Below are 25085 nucleotides of genomic sequence, written 5' to 3' on the forward strand. Positions count from 1 at the left end.
GGTGCCTTTTGGTCGGGTGGGTGCCTCGACTCTCTTGCCGGCGGGTCGGTGGGCACCCTCGGCTCTCTGCCGGCGGTTGCCCCGGCTCTCTGCCAGCGGGTCGGGCAGAGCCCCGGCTCTCAACTGGCGGTGCCTCATGACTGTCAGCAGCAGGAAATATCCTGATTCTTAGCAGAAAGTACAAGGCCTGAGGGGGTGAAGCACAAAACAGGGATGTAATGAGCATGAAGGAAAAAATCTGTCCCGCTACTGCCAACTCAGGCCTCGCACTCGGCAGCAGAATTTCTTTTAAAGCGATATTTCCAATTTAGACATTCATACAATATCCACAGGATACACCGGGATGGGGCTTAGAACAGTGGCCCCCTTCTCCTTGGCTCCATCCAGACAGAGAATGAATGGAGACATGCCTTCTTATTGCCTCTGCCGCGTTTGCATAAGATAACAGAGAGCACTAGCTGTGGTCTTATCGCCCTAAAAAAATGAAGTAACCCTGCCATCGGTGCAGATCGTGGCCTCGTCTGCCAGCCTGCTGTTTCTAACTAATGGGTGGGATTTTCTGCCTGTAAACAGGGGCTTTAGCCACTGCTGACTGGCATTGGTCTCCCATTGTGCTGTATTGAGAGGTAGAAGACGGAAGCTTAAAAGCTTAGTCCTGGGGGATGACACAGCAAACAGCTGAGCCTGGCCATCACTGACTGTCGTGTGTGCTTTTCCCATCTCTCCTGCAGTTGGCTCGGACCCGGAGTTTGCCCGCTATGTGGCCGGGGTCAACCAAGCTATGCAACAAAAACGGCAAGCACAGCATGTCCGCCGGCCAAGCACCACACGTAGCAACTGGCCCCATCCTGACGAGTCGCACAGAACCTGGCCATTCCCAGAATACTTCTCAGAGGGGTAAGAACATGGCAGTTTGTGGTTCTCCTGCACCCTGGACGTTAGATTGTGCTCCTGCCGCGTATTGCACTATATAGAACGATGATCGCAGTAACAAAGTGGAAAGAAAAAAAACTTACATCTCACCAATTTCACTTGAATATTGGGTGTCGCAACATCTGTACGTCAAAGTATTTTACCCATAAGGTAAACTGCAAAAGGGAGTACCCCTGTAAACTTTTTCACCCCCTCGTGAGCAATGATGGTGCCATCTATGGACAAATGTAGCAGTTTTACTACTTTGTGCACGACTCCAGTGTAAGCGTTTGGCCGATCCGGTGCGGTCTGTTACCGGCGGGTGCGCGGACCCTGCCAGTGAGGACACATTGCACACTACGGTTCCCTTGTCTTCCAGAGATGTGATGAACAGCAGCTGGACGGGCGCTCAGGGAGACTCCGCCAGCTCCAGCGACGAGACCTCATCTGCAAACGGAGACAGTCTATTCTCTATGTTCTCAGGGCCGGACCTTGTCGCTGCCGTCAAGCAAAGGAGGTAAGTGACGTCCGAGAGCAGCCGAGGCCCAGAAATGAGATCCTGCTGCGGGGTTGGATGTACATGAACACGGGACATTGTTCTATACGGGGTGCAGCATCCAGGACTATTATTAATTATTATTACTTTTTAACCCCTTCTGTCCTGCTTTCTTTTATTAGGAAACACAGCAGTGGTGAGCAAGAGGCAAACACTCTACCGTCACCCCCTCTCCTCTCCACAGTGGATGATCTCAACCAGGTGAGATGCTGACCCTGAAATTGCCATTTATTGGGTTACACAACCATGAGTCACGTGAAAGAAGTAGCCCAGCTTAGGATAGGTAGTCAATGTCTGATCGGCCAGGGCCCGGCACCCCCGCAGATCAGCTGTTATCCGTGCCGGCGGTAGGAAGTGCTCACTTACGGAGCTGCTCAGTCTACTTGTAGAAGCCGTGGCTGGTACTGCACATCTATTCATATCATTAAGGGGTGTCTGTGTAGTAACCTGCGGCGGCCACTAACAGAAGACTGAGCAGCTCCGCAAGTGAGCATTTCCTGCTGCCGACACCTATATCAGCTAATTGGCGGGGGTGTCGGACACCGGCCGATCAGACATTGATGAACTATCCCAAGGATTGGCCATCAAAGTAGTAGATAATCCCTTAAAGGCTGCAATGCCAACCTCAACTGAGGCTGGGGGTCCGTGAAGTGTGCTCGTCTTAAACAAGCCTTGTGTGCTTCTTGCAATGGGACCAGGCATCTGATAAGTGTTTTATTTTCCCTCTATTTTCAGGAGAACAAAACCAAAACGTGGCCCCCAAAGGCCCCCTGGCAGCACTCCTCCCCCCTCACCAATACACTGCCCAATCAGAGTTCTTCTTTATACCACATGACGAATCCGGTGAGCCAGTGGAATGACACAATGCAAATGCTGCAATCACCGGTCTGGTCCACAGCCAACGACTGCGCTCCGCCGACTGGGATCTCCTCCACGTTCGCTTATGCGCAGCAGCCGCCATCCCAGCAGGCAAACAAGGGCTTTAAATCTTTCCAGATGAAGCACGAGCGCCGGCCTTCCTACCTGCACCAGTTCTGACCAAGCTGCTTCGGGGTCCGTGTCGGCAGCATCCCTGTTTTTTATTGGGGGGTGTGTGTGTGTATCCAGGGGGTAGGATGGGTTTTGCAGTCTCATAACTTGTCGTGGAAAGTTTGGGTTGTCTGGTTCTGATCCTGTGTTTGTGGTTTCCACCGAATACATGACACGAGCAGTGTGGATTTTTCAGAAACTTAGAAGAGTTCCCCTTTTTTTTTTCTTAATGGGAAACATACTAACCCCCTCCTCACCTGTGCCCCCCATAAAAGAGCAATTCCAACATGGAGCTGATTAATAACGAGGCCCAGCCTGGGTGAGGTTTGTATGGTGGCGAGCCGGGCCGTGCTTGCCCCAGAGGGGACGGAAGTGCAGCCCCCTGACCCTGTATGACTCGAGACCCTGGTGGGCCGGAGGTGTCCATTCAATGCTACTTTCTCCTATACGGAGACCACAGGGGATCTCAGCCCCAGTGCTGTATTTATATGGCGATGCTTACTGCGTCTCTATAGAAATGCATCAGATTTTGGGACGAGGGTCCGTTCAGTTGATAAGACCCTTTAGTAATTGTTCTCCATACTGGCCAGGGTTGAGGGGCATTTTCCCTACTAGTAAGATGCCATCCCCCTCCCCGATGCCCCTATGAAAGCCCTGGCAGAAACCCGAAGGATTACAAAGGGAGAATGTTATACTATATATATTCTCTCTCTTCCTGGGAGGTCGGCATAAAACCCCCTCCATCTCATCCCGAGCAAGAGCAACAGAACCTGGTTGTGTCATAAAAACAACCTCACTTTCTGGCAATTTTTTTTTTATTTATTTTTCTACTTTTTATTCATCTGGCCAAAGGCATTATGCACACAACACTCCTGACGAGAGAGAAGGCGATTCTGGAATAGTGAAAGACTTTTCAATTATTCTTTAAAATAAAACTTAATAATATAGAATGAAAATAATATCTATGTGAGCTGGCTCCGACAAATATCTAACAAAATAGCAGGTAGATGACATAAAAGTCTATTTTTTACAAATGTCGCTTCTCAGTGCCATGAACCCCTTTATTCCCTCTTGGAAGCGGAAACCCCAAACAGTGCGCCGAGTTTCTTCCAACCAAAGTGGCTGCAGAGATGCTTATATACATGGTGCTTACCACGAAATCCCAACACCCTCCTTTTTCTGTACAGGTCCCCCCCCTTAACTCTCCATTAATCCCGATCGATGTTACAAGAAATATTCTTTATATATAAATATTATTATATATATATAGTTTATATGTATTTAAATCGTCATTTCATTTTTTTTTTTTTTTTTTTTTTTGCCGAAGCCCCTTATTGTTAAATCCCCTCCCTCCATCCCTTGTATTTTCTAGAATGGAAAGTGTATATGAAAAAAGGCAAAAAATTTCCAAAACTTACTGACAGTATTAATCTTATTTTTGTATATATATTTTTTTTTTTATCACTAGTCTGCGTTAACTCGTTACCGTGAGGGAGATCGCACAGATAGATGGCGACGACTTGTTCCTCAAAGCACATTGAGGGGTTTTTTCATTTTTACAAAGTTTATCTAAAATATACCAAAAATATGTATAAAACACTAAACTATATATACAAAAAATAAAAAAAATGGGTGAAAACCCCTCCTCCGCCTCACTCAACCCTCCCCGTTCTGGCGGACCCTTTTGTGTTTGTTGCCTGTATTTATAGTTTTTGTTGTTTTGGTTTTTTTGCTTCTTTTCAATCAAGTCTTCATCCTGTCTATGTTTACAGAGACTTGTGTGCCGTCTATAACCCATTTAAATACCCACGCGTTTCGACACCGTTCGTCAATGCGTAAAACTTTTTTTTTTTTCTCTATATCTTGTACCACTCATTTCCAAGACTGGCTCTAAACATTGAGTTGTATGAAAGAATCCACATTGGGTCCCCCCCCCTTCCTACGACTAGCGTTCCCCACCCCCGACCCCCTTTTTCGGTCCTTTGCACTCTCCCATATTTTATCAGAATAATTCTGGTCTTATTAACAGATAGTAGACGTTTATATTTGTACCGAACAGACGTCTCAAAAGTGCCAACAATTGTTCCACAGGCGACATAATAAATATATTTTTTTTACGTGTATTTTGAAGTCTTCTAAATTAAACGGGGGAAAAAAAAAATTTGAGACCATTTTTCTTTTCTATATGTTGAAGCTTTGACCATGTAGGTGCTATGTTTTTTGGCTTCCAAATTTTTTTTTTTTCCCGGATATTGGTCACCTCTAGCAAAAGAAAAAAAAAAAAATGGGGTGAACCCACTCCCCTCTACGAGCATGTTCAGTCTCAGCCAAGAGGGGGAGTGGGTTTGGCACTGTGCGAGTGTGACCCCCTTCTCCCTCTACCCCCCCCCAAAAACTATCGCTTTATTTTTGTTTTCTCTCCAGCAAACACTCCTAAACTGGAACTGTACAGTTTGTATTTTACTTCTGAAGCTTCTGTAAGTAAAATGACTATTTGCTTTATTAAAGATACATTTAATAGTGTGACCTTTACTTCATGTCTTGTTGTTGGACGCGGCTTCGTCACTTTATATAGGAGTGAAAAGTGGCCATTCTTCCAGGTAAAGAGAATAGGGGGTAACCTGATGTACCCGGGAGCGGCCACCAACCAAAGGGAGACGGGGTCAGACCCCCACAAATATTAACGACCCACCCTAAGGAAAGGTCAATGTCTGAGAACCCTTTAAAAGTAAGTTTGTACCCAATTTATTCTGGCCTTTAACCTCTTCCAGCCACAGTTATCTTTTTCTCTTTTGCCCCCTTTTTTGTCAAAGTCCCATGGCTTCCAGTACCACCTGTATGCGGACGACACTCAGATCTACCTCTCTGGCCCAGATATCACCTCTCTGCTGTCCAGAATCCCGGACTGTATCAGCCATATCCTCCTTTTTCACCTTTCACTTCCTAAAACTCAACGTAGACAAAATTGAACTCATTATCTTTCCTCCATCTCACGTATCTTCCCTACCCGATCTATCTATGGTAAACGGCATCACGCTCTCTCCCACACCTGAAATCCGCTGCCTCGGTGTAACTCTCTACTCTGCCGTTCTTCAAACCACACGTCCAATCTCTTGCCACCTCCTGTCGCCTCCAACTCAAAAATATTTCCAGAATCCGTCCCTTCCTCAGTCCTCAATCTACTAAAACTCTTGTACATGCCCTCATCATCTCCCCCCTTGACTACTGCAGCACTCTCCTCTGTGGCCTCCCTGCTAACTCTCTCGTCTTGTCCTCAATTCTGCTGCCCGACTAATCCACCTCTCTCCTCGCTACTCCCCTGTCTCCCCCTCTGCAAATCCCTCCATTGTCTCCCAATTCAACAAATCCAGTTCAAACTACTAACACTGACCTACAAAGCCATCCACAACCTTTCCCCTCCCTATATCTCTGAACTAATCTCCCAATATCTTCCCTCACGTAATCTTCGATCCTCTCAAGACCTCCTACTCTCCTCCACACTTATTCGTTCCTCACACAACCGCCTCCAAGATCTCTCCCGAATACCCCTCATCCCCTTGAATGCCATGCCTCAACATGCCCGATTATCCACCACCCTCGGATCCTTCAGATGGAACCTGAAAACCCATCTTTTCAGGAAAGCTGACAGCCTGCAATAACCATGCTGCCGCCTCATCACCACCAGAGCTGCTGCACCCCCGACCTTCTGTCTTTTCCCCGCTATCCCGTAGAATGTAAGTCCGCAAGGACGGTCCTCTCCCCTCTGTACCAGTCTGTCATTGTAAATCTGTTTACTGTAAGTGATATCTATAACTTTAGAGGAAACCCCCCTTCTCATGAACAGCACCATGGAATTAATTGCGCTATATAAATAAATAATAGCAAGGAGAGTGATGCTTTCCTGACTGGCACATTAACAAAGCAGCAGGGAAGAGGGGGAAATTTATGCAAAAACAATGTCTCCTCTCAGTGGGACCTTACCTTTGCCCATTGGGTCATGGTACGTGTCTGAGATGCGTAATCTCACCATCATCCTGCTTAGAGTCCTCCTGTCCCTAGGAAAAAGCATGACCATAAGCCTCATCAATAATGTGTCTCGGGGTATCCTCTCCTAAGTCAATGGGAAATAAAAGTCGGCATTGAGCGGATTATATTCAGCCACTCAATGCCGACTTTTATTTCCCATTGACTTGCATTGGGGTCGGGTTTCGGACGAAACTCCGACTTTTTTATGCCCTAGTCGGACCAGTTTCATCTGAAACAAATTTTGTTTCATGAAACCCGATCCGACCAAAGTCGCTCAACTCTACCCCTAATAAAAAATCCAGGGGTAACACTTGAGATCATCCTCCCTGAACACAACAGTATCCTCCCACCGACCTAGGAGCAAGTTACAGTGTAAGTGGGAGCACACGGTCTCCCCATCGCCATGCCCATTATGTTCTATACTATGGGTTTTCCTGGAGGAAGAGTCCGCCCCGTGAAAAACTCTGGGGAAAAGTTTTGGTTTTAAATAATTTTATTAAAATAAAACTCAATGCAACAGATACAGAAGAACATGCAGGGCTGATGAAGTTTCACAGATGCACTAAAAGTCTCAGAAGTGATTAGATCTTCCAATAGAAAAAGAAAACACTGGTAATCTAGCACCACCATGTGGCAAAAAACTAGAACTGCGTTGCTCTATAACATCACTGTACAATCGAGGGTGGCGAATACATCACACGATGCTTGTGGATTCACGTCGGTTTCTCGGGTTCTGGTGGGGTGACATCTGCTATCGTTGCCAAATAGATGAGATTTCTGTGCAGAATCTGCTGGTACCTGGCAAAGAAAGGCAAACGTGAGTGACTGGCCAATCGCTGTGCAGTCCTATTTCATTAATAATGCTAAGCAAGACTGTCTACAGTAAAGCCCACCCACTCTACTAGCAGCATCTTCCCACTGACCGGCTATTTTCCATAAGGGTCATCTGAGCCAACTGTCCCTTTAATAAACATGACACTATATAAATGGGGACTTACTGTAAACACTCCACAGCTCGGCCCTTGTTCTGATATTCTACGATGCAGCGAATGAGTTGATCATTTTCATCCAGCAGCTGAAGAAATAGAAATAAAATCTAAGGACAAGACACATCTGGCAAGAAGAAGGGGAAAGGTGTCCACAGGGAATGGGAATTAAAGGGGGTTGCCCAGGGAGAGTCGTGTGTGCGCGTTATTCAGCACAAAACCCGGGTATTCCGCCAGGTGCCTAGGGCTAATTGTCTGAGGGTCCCGGACTACTGATATGACCACTGGGCCACAGTCCTGCAAGGGAACACACCCAGCTCTAGGCAATAGATCTGAGCTGCAATACCACAGGCAGCCTGTAAGCAAAAGTTTAAGAACGCGGCCCTGTTTCTCTAATTTGGTACAACCCTTTTAAAGTGACCCTGTCCTCCTGAAGGCTAATTGCGTCGTGATGAGCGAGGATACTTGTTGCTCGAGGGTCCTCTGAGTATTTTGGTGTGCTCAGAGATTTAGTTTTCGTCGTCTCGGTTGCATGATTTGCGGCTGCTGGACAGCCTGAATACATGTGGAGATTGCCTGTTTGTTAGGGAATTCCCACATGTATTCAGCCTGTCTACAGGTCACATATCCTGCAGCTGAGACGAGGAAAACAATCTCCGAGCATGCCAAAATACGCGGAGGACCCCCGAGCAACAAGTATCCTCGCTTTGGCTGTCGGCCAAACTAACATCTACGTCCAGGTTTAGGTCTTAAAGGAACAGCACGTGCTGAGACCGTGAAGCCGCATTATAACCCTGCGAAATATGTGAGAAAACAACGTCACCAATAACGCAGACGGTGCCGGACAGACGCCTTAAAGGGGGTTTCTGGTTTTGGAAAACCCAAACTATCGTTTCAGGATTTATTTATTTTTTTCATTTACAGACAGAATTGGAACCAAGACAATTAGTGAAGCGCAGGAGGAGCAGACGTAATGTCATTGTCTCCAGCGCTGACATCCCATCAACAGCGCTGCAACCAGTCACTGAGCCAAGCGACGCTGCACGAGCCAGAGCTCACCAACTGGCTACAGCATGAAAAAACTGGGCGCAACGGCGGAGACTGGACCGGGGGAGCGGAGGGAAAAACAAGCCGGGTGTGGTTTGTTTGTTTTTTAAGGAAAACCCCTTTAATCTCAGTGTGTCTGATCTTGTTGCGCCCCCTGGTGTACATCCTGTGTGTGGGCCCCTAGTCCACAACCAACATGCCTCCCCTCTGAGGGGTCACCCCCAGCGGAGCTAGCGGCCATGACGGTGCTTGTGGTCCCCTCTGTCCCAGGAACAGATAGAATTAGTACACACGGCGGCCAATCTACGAGCTCTACTTTGGTACCAGATTACTAAAGCCCCCCCTCTCCCACCGAGACTGATGACGTCACAGTATACCATATCCGACACCGGTATATATGCAGCGCTGCAACCTCCCGGGGCTCTCACCCGCTGCACGTTGTCCTCTGGGATCTGTACTCGGCCGCGGAGCCTCTCCGGAACAAACACGAGAGACATGTTTTCCCCCGGCGTTCTCTGCACTTCCGGCGCACACAGACTACGTCACACACCACGGGCGGCGCTTTACTGACGTCATCGCTAGAGGCGGGGCGAAGCCACTAGTCACGTGACGGCACACTATAAAAAGAGCGGCTTCCGCGCTCCGTGATGTCCCAGTCACAGAGAAAGCGTTTAAGTACAGACGGACGGACCGGAAGAGGGTGGAGGGAGGCAAAAAGTCTTTAAAAAAAAATTCACAGTTGAAAGACAAACTTAAAATAGAAACAGGCAAAATATTGAACAAGCAAAGACCAACAACACACTTGTGGGGAAAAAGAACAAGTGTTAAAACATATGTATCTATTATTTAGCACGAAATTCATGAGCCGTGGGCGCCATCGTGAAGAATTTCAGGCAAATCACCAATCCACGAGTACTGAGCGGGGCAGAGGACGGGACGCCTCGGCCGGAGGGGGCATCACTGCCAGCAGCAGGGGACACTGGAGGCAGCCTCTTCTTCCAACCAGGCGCCACAGTAAAGGGTTAAACGACCGCCATTGGAGAACGCTGCGCTTCCCCAGAAATTAGATTATCATTAACCCCTTCACCCCCAAGGGTGGTTTGCACGTTCAGGACCGGGCCAATTTTTACAATTCTGACCACTGTCCCTTTATGAGGTCATAACTCTGGAACGCTTCCATGGATCCCGGTGATTCTGACATTGTTTTCTCGTGACATATTGTACTTCATGTTAGTGGTAAAATTGCATTAAAATAACTTGCGTTTATTTGTGAAAAAAACAGAAGTTTGGCGAAAATTTTGAAAATTTCGCAATTTTCCAACTTTGAATTTTTATGCCCTTAAATCACAGAGATACGGCACACAAAAAACTTAATAAGTAACATTTCCCACATGTTTACTTTACATCAGCACAACTTTGGAACCAAAATTTTTTTTTGTTAGGAAGTTATAAGGGTTAAAAATTGACCAGCGATTTGTCATTTTTGCAACACCATTTTATTTTTAGGGACCACTTCACATTTGAAGCCACTTTGAGGGGTCTATATGATAGAAAATACCCAAAAGTGACACCATTCTAAAAACTGCACCCCTCAAGGTGCTTAAAACCACATTCAAGAAGTTTATTAACCCTTTAGGTGCGTCACAGGAATTTTTTGAATATTAAAAAAAAAAATGAACATTTAACTTTTTTTCACAAAAATAATACTTCAGGTTCAATTTTCTTTATTTTACCAAGGGTAACAGGAGAAATTGGACTGCAAAAGTTATTGTGCAATTTGTCCTGAGTACGCTGATACCTGATATGTGGGGGGGAACGACTGTTTCGGTGCATGGCAGAGCTCAGAAGGGAGGAGCGCCGTTTGACTTTTTCAATGCAAAATTGGCTGGAATTCAGATCGGACACCATGTCGCGTTTGGAGAGCCCCTGATGTACCTAAACAGTGGAAACCCCCCCAAGTGACCCCATTTTGGAAACTAGACCCCCCAAGGAACTTATCTAGATATGTGGTGAGAACTTTGAACCCACAAGGGCTTCACAGAAGTTTATAACGTACAGCGGTACAATTAAAAAATCATATTTTTTCCACAAAAATGATCTTTTCACCCCCAATTTTTATTTTTCCAAGGGTAACAGGACCCTAAAAGATATTGTGCAATTTATCCTGAGTACGCTGATACCCCACATGTGGGTGTAAACCACTATTTGGGCGCATGGCAGAGCTTGGAAGGGAAGCAGCGCCATTTGACGTTTTTGGCTGGAATTGAGATCGGACACCATGTCACGTTAGGAAAGCCCCTGATGTACCAAAACAGTAGAAACCCCCCACAAATCACACCATTTTGGAAACTAGACCCCCCAAGGAACTTATTTAGATGTGTGGTGAGCACTTTGAACCCCCCAGTACTTCACAGAAGTTTATAACGCCCGGGCGTGAAAATAAAAATATCGTATTTTTTCAACAAACATCATCTTTTAGTCACCAATTTTTTTATTTTCCCAAGGGTAACAGGAGAAATTGGACCCCAAAAGTTGTTGTCCAATTTGTCCTGAGTACGCTGATACCTCATATGTGGGAGAAAACTACTGTATGGGCACACGTCGGGGCTCGGAAGGGAAGTAGTGACGTTTTGGAATGCAGACTTTGATGGATTGGTCTGCGGGTGTCATGTGCGTTTGGAGAGCCCCTGATGTGCCTAAACTATTGAAACTCCCCACAAGTGACCCCATTTTGGAAACTAGACCCCCCACGGAGCTTATCTAGATGTGTGGAGAGCACTTTGAACCCCCAAGTGCTTCACAGAAGTTTATAACGCCTGGGCGTGAAAATAAAAAATTTTTCCGCAAAATTATATTTTTGCCCCCAATTTTTTATTTTCCTAAGGGTAACAGGAGAAATTGGACCCCAAAAGTTGTTTTGTAATTTGTCCTGAGTAGGCTGATACCCTACATGTGGGGGTAAAACACTGGGCGCATGGCAGAGCTTGGAAGGGAAGGAGCACCATTTGACTTTTTCAACGCAGAATTGGCTGGAATTGAGATCAGACGCCATGTTGCATTTGGAGAGCCCCTGATGTGCCCAAACAGTGGAAACCCCCCAATTATAACTCCAACCCTAACCTCAACACACCCCTAACCCTAATCTGAGCCCTAACCTAACCCTAGCGGGAAAATGGAAATAAATACATTTTTTTAATTTTATTATTTTTCCCTAACTAAGGGGGTGATAACGGGGGGTTTGATTTACTATTTATGGCGGTTTTTATGTTTGGCGGCTGTCGCACGCTAAAAGACGCTTTTTATTGTAAAAATAGTTTTTGCATCACCACATATTGTGAGCTATAATTTTTCCGTATTTTGACCCACCAAGTCATGTGAGGTCTTATTTTTTGCGGGACGAGTTGTCGTTTTTATTGGTACCATTTTCGGGCACGTGACATTTTTTGATCGCTTTTTATTTCGATTTTTGGGACGCAGAATGAACAAAAACCAACGTTTCATGAATTTCTTTTGGGGGGTGCGTTTACACCGTTCCGCGTGCTGTAAAATTGATAAAGCGTTTTTATTCTTCGGGTCAGTACAGTTACAGCGATACCTCATTTAGGTCGTTTTTTATGTTTTTTTTTGAATCAGATCTTTTTTATTAAACATTCAGGAATCAATACAGAAAGAATATGACATCTTATATAGCAAGTAAAATTTACATTGAGAGCAAATATTATTTAAAGGGTAAAACTCTTCCTGTGTAAGAATAAATAAAAAGAAGAAATCTCAAAACACAGATATTTGCATAAAATTGAGCCTATAAACAACATGGCTCCACAAATAAACAAAAATCAAAATTATACATCAGTGCCTCATTTCAGCGGGAAAACCATCCCCGCCAGCCGCGCCACTCCGCATCATATTTCGCCCCCCCCCCCGCCCCCCACGGATATCAGGTCCAATCCACCCCAGCTCCCTCCCACCGCGCCACTCAAAATCTACTTCGCCACAAAGGGCACTAGACTTTATTTTCACCCCCCAAGCATCCCCTCATCGCAAGCACAACAGCAACTGGTCCAACATCGCATCCCGTACCAGTGCGCCCGAGGGGAGACCCGGTGACTCCATCCATGGCTGCCAAATTTTGTAAAACTTTCTTAATGCATTTCTTTTTAAATAAGCCCCCCTTTCCAATCTGATGACATTATTTAGTTTATTTTTAAGCTCTGACAATGTTGGTGGCATAGGATCCAACCAATGATATGCAAGTATCTTTCTTGCCTGATACAGGATGCGTGCTATTCCCAGGGCCACTGCAGAGTCCGGGTCAACCCCCTCCTCCCACAAATTCAACAAACATAGACGAGGTGACGGTCGTATTGTGATATGGTATACTTGGGCTATGAGTCCCAGGGTCTGCCTCCAGAAATCCCCAATGTGCCCGCACTCCCACATAACATGCATCAAGTGGGCATCATCCTGCCCACACCTAACACATTGTGTATTGGGCCTAAGTCCCATTTTTAATAATAAGCTGGGTGTTTTATATACCCTGTGAATGAGATATATTTGCGAAAGCCGCTGGCACTCAGAAACCGCCATTTTAGGGACCTGTTCTAGAATATCGGACCACTGGTCCTCCGTCAGGGGGCCAACGTCCCGTTCCCACTTATTCTTAGCAGCAGTCAGTGGATATGTCTCCAGATGGGCAGGCAATAATCTTTTATATAATTCAGAGATAAGTCCCCTAGAAGACTCAGATGTAAGCAGCATATGTAGTGTTTGATTATGTGTCACTATCACCGGATTTGTCCTTCTCTGTTTTTCCAATGCATGTCTTAGCTGTAAGTACTGATAAAAGAAGACGTGCGGGAGGTGAAATTCTGTTCTCAATTGTTCAAAACTCTTAAGAGTATTATTTTGCAAAATTTGTGACACCAGATAAATCCCTTTATCTTCCCATCTTCCGAACCCCACCAGCTTTTTGATCTCTTGCAAATCCGGATTTCGCCACAATGGCCACAATTCCGTAGGCCCATTTATCTTCAAAAGAGACTTACCCCTATCCCACACCCTGAAAATCATAGCCAACGTGGGGTATCGTGCCCCATTTATCTGCCGTCTTCCCACCTCCAACCGGCACCCTGGATATTTCCATACCGATCCTTCCCTCACAATATCACCACCATTGTCACACGCCCCGTCTCTACCCCAACCCTTAAGATGTTGCATCTGGGAGGCTATAAAGTATATGAATGGGTTTGGCACCGCCAATCCTCCCTCCTCCTTCCCTCGCTGCAGTATCTCCAAGCGAATCCTAGCCTGTTTTTTCTTCCAAATTAATTCCCGGAATAATGTATTTATTTTTGCAAAAAAGTCCCTACAGATCCACACCGGAGAATTATGTATCAAATATAATAATTGTGGCATCATTACCATTTTGATTAAGTTAGATCTACCAATATTCGACAACGGCAGGCGACACCAAGTATGTACTTTTGCTCTAAATCGCTGCAACAGGGGCTCCAGATTCAGAGCCCGAAAATCCTTCGGGGCAGGACTAACAATTATACCCAGATACTTAAACCTCCGAACTACAGGGACCGGTATCTGCAAATCTGAGAAATCCGCCGGGAGAGGGTCTATCGGCATTAAAGCTGATTTGGACCAATTAATCCGAAGACCAGACCTCAGCCCAAATTCTCGAATGACCTCCATTGCCGGCAAAATCGAGGAATGTACCTTATCTAAATATAGAAGTAAATCATCCGCGTACAATGATATCCTCAACTCCACAGTTCCACATCTGAATCCCATTATTTCTCTGGACTTCCGAATTGCAACTGCCAATGGCTCCACCGCAGTAGCAAATAGCAAGGGCGAGAGCGGGCACCCCTGTCTAGTACCTCTCCCAAGAGGAAAAGACTCAGAGACCCTGCCATTAGCCCCAACCTTCGCCACCGGCGAGCCATACAACAGCCTCACCCAATTTATAAATCTGTGTCCAAAGCCCATTTTCCGAAGTACCGCCCACAAAAAACCCCACTCCAAACTATCGAACGCCTTAGCGGCGTCTAAGGACAAAATTGCTCTTCCCCCCAACTCCCCAGAACTATGTTGAATCCCCAAGTATAGTTTCCTAAGGTTCATAGATGTGGCTCTGCCTGGGATAAATCCCGTCTGATCCTTCTGTATAACAGATGAGATAACTCGGGACATCCTATTGGCGAGTACCTTGGCCAATAATTTAACATCTGTTGATAATAGGGAAATCGGGCGATATGAATCCGGAACCTCTGGATCCTTTCCGGGCTTTAATATTAAAACTATCAAAGCTTCCCTCATAGATGGCGGGAGGACCCTCTGCCTTTCAGCCTCTTCAAATACCTTAAGTAGCTTAGGTAGCAGTAAGGGTGCATAGGTTTTGTAAAACTCGCGTTTTTTTATGTTTTGTCGGTTTTTTGCAATGAAAACAATTTTATATAAAAAATAATTATTTTTGTATCGCTTTATTCTGCGAGCTATAACTTTTTTATTTTTTTGCGGATGATGCTGTATGGCGGCTCGTTTTTTGCGGGACAAGATGACGTTTTCAGCGGTACCATGGATATTTATATGTGTCTTTTTGATCGCGCGTTATTGCACTTTTTGTTCGGTGGTATGATAATAAATCATTTTTTGCTTCGTTTATTTTTATTTTTTAAGGGGTTCGCTAAAGGGGTTAACTAATGGGACAGTTTTATAGGGCAGGTCATTACGGACGCGGTGATACCAAATATGTGTACTTTTATTGTTTTTGGTTTTTTTTATTTTGAAAAAATGGATTTATTGGGGATTTTTTTTTTACTAATTTATTTAGCAATTTTTTTAAAATTATTTTTAACACTTTTTTTTTTCTTTTTACTTTATTACCTTGTCCCAGGTGGGACATCGCTGATCTGTCACATCACAGATCACTGTGACAGATCAGCGATCTGTCACAGGCACTGCTGCAGACTTCCTCATGCCTGCGCTTTGCAGGCAGTGAGGAAGTCAGCTCCCTGCAGGCCCCCGTCGCCATCTTGGATCCGGGGGCCTGTAGGGAAAGAGCCCCCCGCAGCAGCGCTGCACATTGCGCTGCCGTGGGGGGCTCAGGGAAGCACGGAGGGAGCCCCCTCCCTGCCGATGCTTCCCTTTAACCCCCGGTACACCGCGATCGCGTTTGATCGCGGTGTGCAAGGGGTTAACGTGTCGGGGGCGGTCCGTGACCGCCCCTGACACATTGTGCCGGGTGTCAGCTATGATAATTAGCTGACACCCGGCCGCGATCAGCGGCGCTCACCACGTGGGCGCCGCTGATCGCTGGGACGTAATATTCCGTCCATGGTAGTTAGGTCCAGGGTCACATGGACGGAATATTACGTCCTTTGTAGATAAGGGGTTAAAAAGTGAATCAGTTCTTCTATACAAACAGTGACTCTCCTCTATTCTCTAGAGCAGGGGTCCCCAACCGCCGGTCCGCGGCCCAGCACCGGGCCGTTGCAGTGCCCTTGCCGGTCCGCGGACACAAGGGGAGCCGGGGGGCGGTGCAGCAGCTGATACTCACCCTGCATCCCGCGGCGGCTTCATCCAGCGGCGGCTTCATCCAGCGCTGAGCGGTCACGTGCTACCGCTCATTTAAGGTCATGAATATGGACGCCACTCATCTCCCATAGGCGTGGTGTCCATATTCATGGACCTTAATGAGCGGTAGCACGTTACCGCTCCGCACAGGAAGAAGCTGAAGCGCCGCGAGATGCAAGGACGTGCAGCGACGGGAAGGAAGTTCAGCGACGTGAGGGTAAGTATGATGGGGAGGATGGGGGAGCCAAGCGGAGCCATATATACAGGGGAGGGAGAGTGGGAGCAGAGCCATATATACAAGGGAGGGAGAGTGGGAGCAAAGCCATATATACAAGGGAGGGAGAATGGGAGCGGAGCCATATATACTAGGGAGGGAGGGTGGGAGCGGAGCCATATATACAAGGGAGGGAGAATGGGAGCAGAGCCATATATACAAGGGAGGGAGGGTGGGAGCGGAGCCATATATACAAGGGAGGGAGAGTGGGAGCGGAGCCATATATACAAGGGAAGGAGAGTGGGAGCGGAGCCATATACACAGGAGGGAGAATGGGAGCAGAGCCATATATACAGGAGAGGGAGAGTGGGAGCGGAGCCATATATACAGGAGAGGGAGGGTGGAAGCAGAGCCATATATACAAGGGAGGGAGAGTGGGAGCGGAGCCATATATACAAAGGAGGGAGAGTGGGAGCAGAGCCATATGCAAGGGAGGGAGAGTGGAAGCAGAGCCATATATACAAGGGAGCATGGGAGCGGAGCCATATATACAAGGGAAGGAGAGTGGGAGCGGAGCCATATACACAGGAGGGAGAGTGGGAGCAGAGCCATATATACAGGGGAGGGAGAGTGGGAGCGGAGCCATATATACAAGGGAGGGAGGGTGGAAGCAGAGCCATATATACAAGGGAGGGAGAGTGGGAGCGGAGCCATATATACAAGGGAGGGAGAGTGGGAGCGGAGCCATATATACAAAGGAGGGAGGGTGGAAGCGGAGCCATATATACAAGGGAGGGAGAGTGGGAGCGGAGCCATATATACAAGGGAGGGAGGGTGGAAGCAGAGCCATATATACAAGGGAGGGAGAATGGGAGCGGAGCCATATATACAGGGGAGGGAGGGTGGGAGCGGAGCCATATACACAGAAGGGAGAATGGGAGCAGAGCCATATATACAGGAGAGGGAGAGTGGGAGCGGAGCCATATATACAAGGGAGGGAGGGTGGGAGCGGAGCCATATATACAAGGGAGGGAGAGTGGGAGCAGAGCCATATATACAAGGGAGGGAGAGTGGGAGCGGAGCCATATATACAGGGGAGAGAGAATGGGAGCAGAGCCATATACACTCACTGGCCACTTTATTAGGTACACCATGCTAGTAAGGGGTTGGACCCCCTTTTGCCTTCAGAACTGCCTCAATTCTTCGTGGCAGAGATTCAACAAGGTGCTGGAAGCATTCCTCAGAGATTTTGGACCATATTGACATGATGGCATCACACAGTTGGCGCAGATTTGTCGGCTGCACATCCCTGATGCGAATCTCCCGTTCCACCACATCCCAAAGATGCTCTATTGGATTGAGATCTGGTGACTGAGGAGGCCATTTGAGTACAGTGAACTCATTGTCATGTTCAAGAAACCAATCTGAGATGATTCGAGCTTTATGACATGGCGCATTATCCTGCTGAAAGTAGCCATCAGATGTTGGGTACATTGTGGTCATAAAGGGATGGACATGGTCAGCAACAATACTCAGGTAGGCTGTGGCGTTGCAACGATGCTCAATTGGTACCAAGGGGCCCAAAGAGTGCCCAGAAAAAATTCCCCACACCATGACACCACCACCACCAGCCTGAACCGTTGATACAAGGCAGGATGGATCCATGCTTTCATGTTGTTTACGCCAAATTCTGACCCTACCATCCGAATGTCGCAGCAGAAATCGAGACTCATCAGACCAGGCAACGTTTTTCCAATCTTCTACTGTCCAATTTCGATGAGCTTGTGCAAATTGTAGCCTCAGTTTCCTGTTCTTAGCTGAGAGGAGTGGTACCCAGTGTGGTCTTCTGCTGCTGTAGCCCATCTGCCTCAAAGTTCGACGCACTGTGCGTTCAGAGATGCTCTTCTGCCTACCTTGGTTGTAACGGGTGGCAATTTGAGTCACTGTTGCCTTTCTATCAGCTCGAACCAGTCTGCCCATTCTCCTCTGACCTCTGGCATCAACATGGCATTTCCGGCCACAGAACTGCCGCTCACTGGATTTTTTTTCTTTTTCGGACCATTCTCTGTAAACCCTAGAGATGGTTGTGCGTGAAAATCCCAGTAGATCAGCAGTTTCTGAAATTCTCAGACCAGCCCTTCTGGCACCAACAATCATGCCACGTTCAAAGGCACTCAAATCACCTTTCTTCCCCATACTGATGCTCGGTTTGAACTGCAGGAGATTGTCTTGACCATGTCTACATGCCTAAATGCACTGAGTTGCCGCCATGTGATTGGCTGATTAGAAATTAAGTCTTAACACACAGTTGGACAGGTGTACCTAATAAAGTGGCCAGTGAGTGTACACAGGGGAGGGAGAGTGGGAGCGGAGCCATATATACAAGGGAGGGAGAGTGGAAGCAGAGCCATATATACAAGGGAGGGAGAGTGGAAGCAGAGCCATATACACAGGAGGGAGAGTGGGAGCAGAGCCATATATACAAGGGAGGGAGAGTGGGAGCGGAGCCATATATACAAGGGAGGGAGAGTGGGAGCGGAGCCATATATACAAGGGAGGGAGAGTGGGAGCGGAGCCATATATACAAGGGAGGCCGGGAGAGTGGGAGCGGAGCCATATATACAAGGGAGGCCGGGAGAGTGGGAGCGGAGCCATATATACAGGGGAGAGAGAATGGGAGCAGAGCCATATACACAGGGGAGGGAGAGTGGGAGCGGAGCCATATATACAAGGGAGGGAGAGTGGAAGCAGAGCCATATATACAAGGGAGGGAGAGTGGGAGCGGAGCCATATACACAGGAGGGAGAGTGGGAGCGGAGCCATATATACAAGGGAGGGAGAGTGGGAGCGGAGCCATATATACAAGGGAGGGAGAGTGGGAGCGGAGCCATATATACAGGGGAGGGAGGGTGGGAGCGGAGCCATATATACAGAAGGGAGAATGGGAGCAGAGCCATATATACAGGAGAGGGAGAGTGGGAGCGGAGCCATATACACAGAAGGGAGAATGGGAGCAGAGCCATATATACAGGAGAGGGAGAGTGGGAGCGGAGCCATATATACAAGGGAGGGAGGGTGGAAGCAGAGCCATATATACAAGGGAGGGAGAGTGGGAGCGGAGCCATATACACAGGAGGGAGAGTGGGAGCAGAGCCATATATACAAGGGAGGGAGAGTGGGAGCGGAGCCATATATACAGGGGAGAGAGAATGGGAGCAGAGCCATATACACAGGGGAGGGAGAGTGGGAGCGGAGCCATATATACAAGGGAGGGAGAGTGGAAGCAGAGCCATATATACAAGGGAGGGAGAGTGGGAGCGGAGCCATATACACAGGAGGGAGAGTGGGAGCAGAGCCATATATACAAGGGAGGGAGAGTGGGAGCGGAGCCATAAATACAAGGGAGGGAGAGTGGGAGCGGAGCCATATATACAAGGGAGGCCGGGAGAGTGGGAGCGGAGCCATATATACAAGGGAGGCCGGGAGAGTGGGAGCGGAGCCATATATACAAGGGAGGCCGGGAGAGTGGGAGCGGAGCCATATATACAAGGGAGGCCGGGAGAGTGGGAGCGGAGCCATATATACAAGGGAGGCCGGGAGAGTGGGAGCGGAGCCATATATACAAGGGAGGCCGGGAGAGTGGGAGCGGAGCCATATATACAAGGGAGGGAGAGTGGGAGCGGAGCCATATACACAGGAGGGAGAGTGGGAGCAGAGCCATATATACAAGGGAGGGAGAGTGGGAGCGGAGCCATAAATACAAGGGAGGGAGAGTGGGAGCGGAGCCATATATACAAGGGAGGCCGGGAGAGTGGGAGCGGAGCCATATATACAAGGGAGGCCGGGAGAGTGGGAGCGGAGCCATATATACAAGGGAGGCCGGGAGAGTGGGAGCGGAGCCATATATACAAGGGAGGCCGGGAGAGTGGGAGCGGAGCCATATATACAAGGGAGGGAGAGTGGGAGCGGAGCCATAAATACAAGGGAGGGAGAGTGGGAGCGGAGCCATATATACAAGGGAGGGAGAGTGGGAGCAGAGCCATATATACGAGGGAGAGTGGGAGCGGAGCCATATATACAAGGGAGGGAGGGAGAGTGGGAGCAGAGCCATATTTACAAGGGAGGCCGGGAGAGTGGGAGCGGAGCCATATATACAAGGGAGGCCGGGAGAGTGGGAGCGGAGCCATATATACAAGGGAGGCCGGGAGAGTGGGAGCGGAGCCATATATACAAGGGAGGCCGGGAGAGTGGGAGCGGAGCCATATATACAAGGGAGGCCGGGAGAGTGGGAGCGGAGCCATATATACAAGGGAGGCCGGGAGAGTGGGAGCGGAGCCATATATACAAGGGAGGGAGAGAGGGAGCTGAGCCATATATACAAGGGAGAGTGGGAGCAGAGCCACATATACAAGGGAGGGAGAGAGGGAGCGGAGCCATGCATACAGGATGGGACAGGGGAGCCATGCATACAACAGGGGAAGCCACACAGAGCTGGACAGGACAGGGGGGACCACACATACATTTTCTGATGATTAGAAAATATTCAGCATGTACAGAACTCCAGTACAATTGTTCTTACGTGCTCAATGCTCCATTTCCTTGTAGGTTCCAATCATCATTAGCAGTGACGGTCATCAGTAGAAGTAGCCCAGTGCTCCCACTGAAACAGAAACAAGCCAGGTGCTTCCACTCATTCAAAACCTATGGTGAGTTGAGTCACATTAAAAATGTTATAATTAAATAATATGCACTGCTAAACTACAACCAAGTCCATAGCCCCGCCCCCTTATGACCAAAGCCCCGCCCCTGTCACACCTCCATCCCCGCCCTGCCGGGCCATGGAAGAATGGTCTTGGTTCAAGCCGGTCCCTGGTGCAAAAAAGGTTGGGGACCACTGCTCTAGAGTCATTACACACAGAGTGATCTATTCCACGGGTTTATTTCTGTAGTGTTGATGATTATGGCTTACAACCAATGAAAACCCAAAAGTCATTATCTCAGGAAATTAGAATTAAAACACACCTGCAAAGGCTTCCTAAGCATTTATAAAGGTCCCATAGTCCCGCGGCAGTAGCTCCACAATCATGGGGAAGACTGCTGACCTGAGATGGCCAGAAGGCAGTCACTGACACACTCCACAAGGAGGGGAAGCCACAAAGGTCATTGCTAAAGAAGCCGGCTGTTCACAGAGTGCTGTAACCAAGAATATTAACCCCTTACTGCCATTGGACAGGCTATTACCCCCGCTTGGATGTGGGCTCTGGCAGTGAGCCCGCCCACCCACCCACGCCTATTAGCAAATTAAATGCTGCTGTCAAACCAACAGCAGCAATTAATGCCAGCTTCCTGCCGTCATTACAGAAAAGCGCTCACCAGTGACCCCGAATCATGTGATCGGAGATCAGTGTCAGCAAAACCACCAGAGGTCTCCTAGAGCAGAGTTCCCCAACTCCAGTCCTCAAGGCCCACCAACAGGTCATGTTTTCAGGATTTCCTTAGTATTGCCCCAGTGATGAGGACTGGAGTTGGGGAACCCTGTCCTTTAGACCGCTTATGGTTGTTGATGCCGGATCGCTATGAGCGCCACCCTGTGGTCGGTGCTCATAGCAATACAGTAATTCTGTTACACAGAGGCGATCTGAGCAGGTTGTGGCAGCTCCTAACCTCCCATGGAGGCTATTGAAGCATGCCAAAAGTAAAAAGAAAAATATATTTTTAAAACTAAGTTTAAATCACCCCCTTTGCCCCATTCAAAATATAAAAGATCAAACACACATTAGGTATCGCCGCTTTCAGAATTACCCAATAAAAAAAAAAAAAAAAAAAAAAAAGGATTAACCAATCAATAAACGATGTAGCATGAAAGAAGTCAAAATGCCTGAAATACGTTCTTTGGTCGCCACGACATTGCATGAAAATGCAATGACGTTAATCAAAAGATCATACTGTATTTGCACAAAAAAGGGTATCATTAAAAACGTCAGCTCAGTGCGCAAAAATAAGCCCTCACCCAACCCGAGATCACCAGAAATGGTGACGCTACTGGTCTTGGAAAATGGAGCAATTTTTTCTTTCCCTAGCAAACTTTGGAATTTTTTTTCACCACTTCGATAAAAAAAAAGAACCTAGACGTGTTTGGTGTCTATGAACTCATAACGACCTGGAGAATCATAATGGCCGGTTAGATTTAGTACTTAGTGACCTGGCAAAAAAGCCATACAAAATAAAAGTGTGGGATTGCACTTTTTTTGCTATTTCACCGCACTTGGAATTTTTTTCCCCGTTTTTCCAGTACATGACATGGTAAAATCAATGGTGGTGTTCAAAAGTACAACTCGTCCCACAAAAATTAGGCCACAACATGGCCATACTGACAGAAAGATACAAAGTTATGGCTCTGGGAAGAAGGGGAGCGAAAAACAAAAACACGGAAAAAACCTCATGTCATGAAGGGGTTAAAATCATTTATCAAGCTGGTGTTATAAAGTATTCTAATTTCCTGAGATAATGACTTTTGGGTTTTCATTGGCTGTAAGCCATAATCATCAACATTAACAGAAATAAACCCGTGACATACATCACTCTGTAATGATTGTATAATATAGGAGAGTCACTTTATGTATCGAAGAACTGAAATAAATTATCTTTTTGATAATATTCTAATTTAGTGAAAAGCTCCTGTATATCTCCATACATAAAAGGGATCAAAGATTGAAAACTGCAAAGGTGTTTTTTTTTTTACATTTGGCAAATTTCCAATATTTTTGATAAACAAAACATATCTACCTAAATTTACCATTATCATAAAGTACAATGTGTCACCAAAAAAAATCTCACTATCACTGGGATACGTTGAAGCGTTCTAGAGTTACTACTACCTAAACTGATGTCAGATTTAAAGAAATTGTCCCAGTCAGTACGGGGTTAAAAAAAAAAACCACAAGACTGAGGCTGTGTTCACATGTAGCTTTTTTTGCGTTTTCGCGGCGATTTTAAACACAATTTTGCTGCAAAAAAAAAAAAAAAAAAGCATCCCATGCAATCCTATGGCCTTCCGCCCATGTTGTGCTAATGCTGCGGATTTTTCCGCGGTGGAATTGCAACGCGGGAAAATCCGCAGCAGGCTCATTCTTTGTGCGGAATCGCGGGAAAATCCGCACATAGGAATGCATTATTCTGCTTACTGTCCACATGTGGCTGTGCCCACCATGCAAAAAGTAAGCAGAGCATTTGCGGATGGTACCCACGGTCCGGAGGAGAGGAGACTGTCCTCCGGGCTCCGGGTACCATATCCCTGTGAAAAATAGGTTCCGTTCCAAGTGATGCATTGCGCCAATGACCTGGCATCGCTGGGAACAGAACCTTCCGGGAGCATCGCGATGATCGGGGACGCTGGAAGGGAAGAAAAACACGATTTTTTACTATTTTTAACATTAGATCTTTAAAAAGTAAAAAGTTGGTCACACTCGTCAAACACTATGTCTGACGACTGTGACCAACCAGTCAATCAGTTCTCAAGCGGTGCTCCAGATCGCTTGGAAACCGCTAATTACACTTGCAAATCGCTAGTTTTTCCGTGGGAAATAGGCGGGAATTAAAATGCAGTATTCGCTCATATTTCCCTCGGAAGGGAATTCCGGAAATCCGGCGGCAATTCCGCAACGCGTGCACATAGCCTGAAAGGTATTATTAAAGGGGTTGTCTACCACTGTGGGTTCAGGTGGGGCCCTGCAGTCGGTACACAGACCGGGATTTACCCAAGACAGTTTCTTATTATTGCAAACCAACGAGCGAGACCAAGACACGAAAAACATTTTTTTATTTGAACTTTTATTCTGACTTAGAATAAAAACATTTGCAGGGTTTTGTTCTCCAAAAGAATTACAATGTTATCCTTTGTACAGGTACAAAAAAAAAAAATATATATATATATATATATATATATATATATATATATATATATATATATATATATATATATATATATATATATATATATATATATATATATATATATATTTTTAACCCTGATCAGTCATCCACACTTCAGTAATATGCCATGAATAGAGCGGCGCCCACAGGTTTGTGCATCACCCCCAGCGCCATCGTGTTACACAATGTAGCACCGCACGAGGACACACTCCGCGCTGAACCCAAGCGTCACGATATGTCCAGGATCTCTGCAAATACCTTCATTTAACATGTGGTCTGACTCCATTCACACCCCAATCACCAAATCTCACTGCTCCGCCTGGTGGTTCGTCATATGCACACACGGGCAGAGGGTGCAGTTTCGCTACACGAGACCAATAACGTCAATTCCCTAAATACAGCACAGATTCTGGCTGTAACGAGTAATGATGGAATAACAGGACTGCATGCATTCGCCTTCTGAAGCTGCACATTAGCGCCCCCCTCAGGTGAACCAGTGAGAGGCATTTACAGGGTTGTATTTTTTCCCCCTAGCTATTCTAAATGAACCGACGTATCCTGCAATCGATCGGATTCACTTCGCTCAGGAAAGCGCGGGCAGCCATCCGCCGTCATAGAAGAGATAGGAGGGCACTGGCCTTCTCAGAGCACGACCCAACAACTGGCATGCTGGGAGCTGTAGTTTCACTACGGCTCATGATCGACACCAGTGGTCCTGCGGCTACATATGGCAGTCTACATAAGGAAAAAAGACCCTCCGACCAAGTGCTATTTAGATACTAAATTTTTACCATAA

The 25085-nt window shown here is 47.0% G+C and overlaps 2 protein-coding genes across 3 annotated transcripts in view; one reads left to right on the plus strand and one right to left on the minus strand.

The window, feature by feature from the left end:
- The window catches only part of GARRE1 (granule associated Rac and RHOG effector 1), a 44438-nt gene extending 39418 nt beyond the window's left edge, over positions 1-5020 (plus strand). For both annotated transcript variants that reach the window (XM_073585178.1, XM_073585187.1), the window contains exons 11-14: positions 732-897; positions 1292-1429; positions 1591-1669; positions 2204-5020. In XM_073585178.1, the coding sequence (XP_073441279.1) occupies positions 732-897; positions 1292-1429; positions 1591-1669; positions 2204-2506 (686 nt within the window). In that variant the 3' untranslated portion in view covers positions 2507-5020. The remainder of the gene's footprint in view (positions 1-731; positions 898-1291; positions 1430-1590; positions 1670-2203) is intronic.
- Positions 5021-6998: 1978 nt separating this feature from the next.
- Positions 6999-9187, minus strand: SS18L2 (SS18 like 2). Its single transcript, XM_073585200.1, has 3 exons — positions 8985-9187; positions 7522-7598; positions 6999-7321 (listed from the first exon to the last, which is right to left on the minus strand). Exons 1-3 carry the CDS (start codon positions 9051-9053, stop codon positions 7237-7239), a joined length of 231 nt encoding a protein of 76 aa, XP_073441301.1. The 5' UTR covers positions 9054-9187; the 3' UTR covers positions 6999-7236.
- Positions 9188-25085: the final 15898 nt, after the last annotated feature.

This window comes from Dendrobates tinctorius, unplaced genomic scaffold (assembly GCF_039654945.1).
Source record: "Dendrobates tinctorius isolate UK_male_01 unplaced genomic scaffold, ASM3965494v1 ptg000009l, whole genome shotgun sequence".
Classification (NCBI taxonomy): domain Eukaryota; kingdom Metazoa; phylum Chordata; class Amphibia; order Anura; family Dendrobatidae; genus Dendrobates; species Dendrobates tinctorius.